Genomic DNA, 7575 nt, shown 5'->3' with positions numbered 1-7575 from the left:
ATGCAAAGATTAAAACAAAAGAAAATTGGAAATTGTGTTTTTATATTTTTATAGATATTTATAAATTAAAATAGAACAATTTGTGGAGTCCAAAAAATGTGGTGGCTATTTTTTTTATATAATTCAGTGAGCTGGCCATAAAATTTTCGGGGATATATGTCATAACTAAAAATTTTGGCTGACCGTGGCGCATGGCTTAAGAGTTTATTTGCCATGTTTGAAATGTTGAAAATAATTTGAAACCAGTTTATCAAATGCCTCTGGCAGCCTGCCCATTAAACAACACCATCATCAAGATGCCTCGAGTGCCATAAACAACCAGCACCAACAACAACCACATCACCACCATCATCATCAATTGGAGCCCAGTGTGGTTGAGATGATTACTGCCAACAATCGACTCCTCCAAAGTGAGACATCAAATGTCAGTGGTGCGGTTAGTAGCACAATTAGTTCATCAACTTCTCATGGCTCAACCTCTGCCGCCTCCACCGATGTTGTTTCATCTGGTAGTCATGTGGTATGCATTCTGTTCATTTTATGTTCTCATTGGATGTACTGATAAATATTTCTGAATGATTGATTTTGTTAGATATCTCAGAGATTTATTAATTTTGTTAATTCATTTTCTGCACAACTTAAAAATATGAAAGTATTTAAAATGTATTTTTTAAATCATCAACATAGTCACAGTTTGCCAATTCGTTGAGTGAGGAGAAGAAGAACAGTTACTATGGTCAGCAGCCTCCTGCTGGTTTTGGCCAGTTGCAGTCATCTACCCAGTCGTTACTTTCCTCACCATATCAGCAGCAGCAACAACACATAGGCCTCGGTTCTTTGGGATTATCTCACAGTAGTAATGCCACAACAACGAATCACACATCTGTCTCAACTCAAAACTCTACGATTATATCAACTGGAAACATGTCCTATCTCTCATCATCTGCAGGATACTCAGTACCTCCTCCGTCAACACAACCCTCTAACTTGAGTGGAGTCTCAGGTCAAATCCAATATAATCAGTATGGCTCTGGACGGGGAAACAACAGTGAATCAGCTGGCTCCATGTCCTATCCAGCTTACAATCACCATCATCAATTTCCAACAAAAAGTTATGCTGAAAAACAGCCTTCATCGACGCTCAACTTTGAAAATACATCTAACACAGCCAATCTGTATCACCAACAATCACCGTACAACCAATCATCCAACTACCCTGGAAGCAATGCTGGGGTTAGCAATTCAGGGATGTACCTAGGTGGAGGTGTTAGTGGTGCTAATTCTTACATGCCTTCCAACAATGCCAATTCTGGTTGGTATTTCCTTATTTCTGTTACATTTTGTTTAATGAGTTGCTTAATTTTTTTTGATTTTGGTTTTGATTGATATTTATAAATGAGTGGCAGTTGGGTTTGTGATAAATTTACTTGATATCATTTATTTTTGAGAATGCCTGTTGCATTTTATTATGACACTCATGATGATTTTTTAACTCTTTGATTTAATAATGCTGCTATTGTCAACAAATCATTTTAACTTTCATCTTTCTTTGCACAGAAAATGTGTTTCATCAGAGTCAGTCTGAAATAATGAGAGGTTACCAGTTCAGATCAGGAGAGGTGAGCTCATTTCAACCGCGAGAGTCCAGTGGCCATCAATCCAGTTCAACTAATCTCTCAACTCAACAGACAAACAAATTAGTGTCTGAGATGACAAAACTAAGTCTGAAAGATGGTGCCAGCTCATCAACCAGCGGTTCTAACAATCAGTATGATATTGTTTCGTCCATGATTAGTGCTGCTAGTTTAACTACTGCTACAAACACCACATCCAGTGCCAACAATCTCGCTACATCCATCACATCCAATTCATCGTCTCTACCCACGTCATCGCCATCATCCAGCACATCGAAGTCTTCAATCACACAGCTACCCGGAGGAACAAAATCTAATACCCAGACCAATGGTTAGTCTTATTCAATAAATCTCTTTTGGACAACTCATTTAGTCATTTTTCCTGTTCATCCTAAAGATATGGGGTGGCGTTACCATATTTTGTATTTTTACCTATTTAGTAACATGAAGCTAAAAAGATGAATGATCTTTAATAAACAAACAGCCAGCAAGCAGATGATGAACTACCAAGGAGGTGTCAACTACATGATCAGTCAACCACCAGGTTTCCCAATGGCGCCATTTGTAAGCTCTCTCTCTCTCTCTCTCTCGCATAATATTTTTAAAAATAAATTAAATGCTCTATTCCAAGTTCTTTGCTATTATAAATTAATATTACAGGGATGGAGTTTTTTTTTCTATCTTTAAATGATTGATTCACATAACTTTTTTGATTTAAACAAATGAAACAAACACCTAACATGTACAGGCCTACCCTCATAGCCAGCAGGCTCTCTCCCAGTATGGCTATGATGATGTTCAACTGCAGTCACAGAGATTCAATGTTAGTTTCGTTTTCAATTGATTGGCCCTTATCATTTTCTTCCATGCAAGTTATCACTGAGGTAAACTATTGATATGCATCTCCACAGGGCGGCACACCGTACTACGACTATCAGTCTGCGTCTGGGCTGCAAGGCAGGGGTGAACAGCAGTTATCTGCGTGTATGTACCTTTTTGTCATTTTATTTTTTAATCGTATTAGAGATTTCATCTTGCTTATCCAGTACTCTTATGTGGTTGTTAAGTTTGATTTTTTTGCTATAAAAAAGCATTAAGATAATTATCACTATCAACGCCAATAACAGCTGGTGCAGATTCGAAACTGGCACTGGAGGCCACGCAGACGGTCGGCAGCAACCTTCAGCAGCCAGCATCCGGATCGGCTAATCAACAGTTCCATACATTTCAACCTGGCTTCGGATACTACTATCCTAACCAGGGTATCATGCCCTACTACTCCATGATACCTATGAGTGGCATGGGTGGTATGGTTAGTTTTTTGTCTGTCTGTCTCTATGTGTGTGTGTCTGTGTATAAATAATTATTATCACCAGATTAGGGCCTTTATGTATTGTATTTAACATTTACTCATTCAGCAAGCAGTTCCAATGGCAACTAATCCAGCTCACCAGGGTTCAGTACCTTCATCGCAGTATCAGCAGAAGCAGGGTAATGTCTATGGCTCCCATCCGTTTAACATTGGTGAGTTTGTCTTTATGTATATGTGCCGTGTTGTGTGTATGTATGTTTCATATTTAATATTGTGTTCTGCCTTCATTTATGTGGCTGTTTTAATTGGGCTCAATGTTGATAAGATTGTTATTGTGCCTGTACATCATGTTGAATAATTTTCAATTGATTGGACTTTTTGTGTTACTATAAGTGTTGAGAGATTGTAATGGCTTGATTGATCTTATAATAGGAGGACAATCTCAGGATTTCACGAAGGCATTTAACAACCCACAATCTGCTATGACCACAAAATCGGCCACTGGAGGTACTAGGCTTTGGCCCTTTTTTTCTAATTTCTGTTCCGCTACTACAAAAGATGATTGTATCTGCAAAATGCAGCGTCTAAACTGCTTGCAGATTTACTGATTAAATGTTGTTGCTGTTGTTGTAAAGCGTTGTTGCTATAGGCTTATTATGATGATGATGATGATGATGATGATGGTAGTGGTTTCGTATGATGATGGTGATGATCTGCTGTTGAAGATAGGATAAATAAAAGTGGTGATGAATTTATTTAAAAAGGTAATCACGGAGATATGTTACTGACATCTGGAGCTGCTGGATTCAGCAAGCAGCACGTTCAAGTCAGTCACCATACAACTTGAATATTATAATTATTTTATTATAATTAATATAATATTTTAATTATAATATAATAAAATCACGTTTCTATGATTTTTGTTTCGTTATTAAGTGGGAAAAAATACTTATGTATGCATTCATGCTATGTAACGCGTGTTGCAATCTAAATACTAAACAGGGTTTTGACAAGTCCAACTATCACGGCGGTACTCCACCTCCATCCTTCAACATCTCCGTGCCGGTGTGCACGCAGACGGGCGGGCCTGGAGGAGGGCAGGCCATGTACGGAGGGGGTCCCTACATCCCCATGATGAGTCATCCAAACCATACGCAGATGATCCATCATCATACCATGGTCGCTCAGGTCTGTACTGTGTATTTGTGTATGTGTATGTGTGTGTGGTTTTTTGCTTGCAATCAATTGGTTGTTTAATTGGATTGGTTGTTTAATTAATGGATAATATAACTATTGTGTGATTGATTCTGGTTGAACAATTGTAGCCTTTCAATGATTGTGGAATTGGTTTTTTTGAGGCTGTTTAAGAAATATTCAGACTTTGTTACTTCATTCCTTTCTCAATGATTACCGTGTCAATGTTTTTTGTCTTCATTTTATTGAAAAAAATTTTTGCAAACAATCCTTTAAATTTTAGCTACGTTATCAAAAACATTTAATGTGATTTTATTTTAAATAAGACTGGTAATGATAATGATGGTGATGATGATGATGAACAGGATCACTCCCTGGGAGCTCGAGGAGGAGTGGGAACAGGCGGAGTAGCGGGAGGATCGGGTGGAAACAGTGCAGCCCAGCAGAAAGTTGGCCCTAACAAACAGCAGTACAACAACCCACCATACTGGTCAGCTGGCAATTAAACCGGGTCATTTAAATGATTGATCTATAGTTCAGTCAGTCGATGATGATGATGATGATTAATTAATCTATCAACGATTCTTCTCAACTGCTAAAATGTGTTGTTGTCGCTAGCTGTGATGGTTGTTGCACTGTTTTCGATAATTATGAAACGACGATGATGACAACTGTGTGTGAGTGATTGGGCGAAAACTCTAAGGGAATTGATAACGTTGATGTTATTTTTACATTTTTTTGTTTCCATTGATATATATATATATTGTATATATATATATATTGTATATATATATATATATATATATATGTGTGTGTGTATTTGTTTGTCCATACGTTTCTTAATATTTTTTTTGTGTACTGTGTATATGTGTGTTTATATCATATGTGAATTCAAGGTATGTTATGTGTGTCTAGTTTTGTAGGTAAATTAATTGTACTACTTTACTTACAGAATGTATGCGTACACGTGTTTGTAATGAGTTGAATTGGGAAAATTTTTGTTGTCAAGAAAATTTTAAGTCGATACATGTTTGGTGTGGTGTTGATATAATATATGTTGTCATTATCTGCACAATTATATATGAGTATATTGTATACACTATATATATATATATATATGTGTGTGTGTGTGTGTGTTTATGTACATGTATACATATATATATAAATTTAATTAACTGTATGTTTTTATTTATGAGTAATAAAATTATTAAATGTAATAATTATTATCTCCAAACTTGTTTTTTTTTTATTTGAAAGAGTGTGTTCTCACTTTTTTATGGTCTGAGATGTGTAAATACATAGTTTAATATATATATATATATATTTGAACATAATCATAAGATGGTATATTAATAAATGGGTGATTAAATACAATTATTTTTTTTATCTTTAAACGTTTCAAGAAAACAGTTGTTCTCCTTCTTTGATTTGCTAATTTTTTTCATAATATAGAAAAGAATAAAATACGCTGTCGTGTTAATTTAACGGCATTCAATTCAACTCAGATACAAAAAATATTTGTTTGTTTGTTTGTTGTGCGTGTATGTGCGTTTTAAAATATGTACTTAACAGATGATATCAAACACGCGTTATGTGTGTGTGTGTGTGTGTACACTGAATTATTTAGTTCGTTTGTGTGTGTGTGTGTGTGTGTGTGTGTGTGGTTATATGTATATACCTCTCCGTTTATACGCTAAAACACACACACATGCATCATTAACTTTAAGTAAAATCAATTTTTATGTTTATTTTTGTTTTTTTTTCTCTGTCTTCAGATTGCAAATTGTGTTATTAGGTTTGATATAATGTATCTTAAACATATGATATATAATGTGCATGTAGATATATGTGTATGTATATGTGCATACATGTGTGCATATATGTATATATATTTGTATGTGTATATATGTATAGTACGTAATAAACATTAACGTTATTTTTAATTAGTTGTAGTGTTATGTTATTAATTATTATCATTAAAGCTTGGCAAGTTTCGTTCGTTTTTTTTTTAATATTTATTTGTTCAAAGTTTTTTTTTCATTTCTCTTTTCAATTGTTTCATAAAAAAAACTAAATTAATCAAATAAAACATAGATTGGTTAATTAATTAATTTTTTTGGTCTATCAGTTATACTTATTACTGTATTATTACTTTAGGATTTGTTTTTATTCATGCATCAGCCACACTCACTGTTCATCATCATTGTTAGTCATCAATCATTTCAACTTCAACAACAGCACAAAGGTAGTAGCAATAACATGAAAAATAATTCTCAAAGATTATTATCTGAGTGGCTGGCTATCTGATAACCAGCCATTCGATGCTCTGAAGAGTCTTCTTCGTGTCGTCGTACATGTGGTTATGTTATTACTATTTTTTACTGAAAACAAATTCCTAACGAGGTATGAATATAATTTGTTCACTGTGTTCAAGTTGCGAAAATAATGATAGGTTAAAAGTTCTCATGCTCGTGTGCTTTGATTAAAGAAGAACCGATTCATAATTAAACCCACTAAACATTGGAAATAATAAATAATGTAATTTAGGAATTTAGATAATTATATATGTATACAAATTCACGTAGGTATACACGCGTATATTGGCGTACATGCATACCAATAGAGTGTACGTTTGTACATTTTTATACACAAATTCGCACGCGAAGACTACGACTTCTAACATACCGTCATCATCAATAACAAAATTTTGTCTCCATCTCTATTTTTTAAAGTTTTGTGAAACGTCGATAATTATTTTATAATTTGGTTTGCTCTAATTAACTAGTTAGCTAATTAACTAATTAGTTATTTAGCCGTATGATTAATTGTAATTAATTGAGTTGAATTTATTGGATTGATTTCAAATGATATGGTTGCAATTGATTTCTACACCCTTCCTTTTACGACTGGCTTTCATTTCAGTACGTCACTACTTTGTGGTCAAATTTAGGTATTTCGTTTATTGACTATTATTTTGTTATTACTATTTTCATTATTATTATTATTTTTCTTGTCGTTGTCGTTATCGTTACATTAATTTTATTAATGTTATTTGCTATTATTAATGTTATTTTGGATGGCTTATTATTCGTCACTATAAAATGGTTTCTCCCTCATTGAATATTAATTATTATTTTCAAACGTTGTCATCAATGATGATGTCATCTCATGTCTATTTCATTCGTCGTTCACGTTTCATTGTGTTGTTGTGCGCACGTGCATGTCTATTTTTATTATGGTATTCAATTACATTATTATTATTGTCATCATTGTCGTTATTTTCGTTATTGTTATAATTAATTATAATAATATTATTATTATCCCAGTTAATGTTTTTATAATATTAACAATTAATATTATTATTATTATTATTACATAAATGTAAGTATAGATTGTTTGTTGGAGAAAAAAATATATATGTTCATCAATAGGTTG

General features: G+C 33.8%; 1 protein-coding gene across 1 annotated transcript; it reads left to right on the top strand.

Moving 5' to 3' along the window:
* Positions 1 to 379: 379 nt before the first annotated feature.
* HELRODRAFT_175011 (hypothetical protein) lies at positions 380 to 4646 on the top strand (the record flags this gene model as incomplete). Its single annotated transcript, XM_009022440.1, has 12 exons — positions 380 to 520; positions 688 to 1312; positions 1558 to 1965; positions 2119 to 2198; positions 2383 to 2457; positions 2546 to 2618; positions 2762 to 2946; positions 3053 to 3158; positions 3340 to 3453; positions 3711 to 3772; positions 3949 to 4134; positions 4506 to 4646. The coding sequence occupies 12 exons, from the start codon at positions 380 to 382 to the stop codon at positions 4644 to 4646; spliced, it is 2196 nt and encodes a 731-aa protein (XP_009020688.1).
* Positions 4647 to 7575: the final 2929 nt, after the last annotated feature.

The sequence above is a fragment of the Helobdella robusta genome, assembly GCF_000326865.2.
Source record: "Helobdella robusta unplaced genomic scaffold HELROscaffold_31, whole genome shotgun sequence".
Taxonomy (NCBI): domain Eukaryota; kingdom Metazoa; phylum Annelida; class Clitellata; order Rhynchobdellida; family Glossiphoniidae; genus Helobdella; species Helobdella robusta.
The sequence above is the reverse complement of the archived record's forward strand: the minus strand, read 5'-3'. Positions and strand labels throughout refer to the sequence as shown.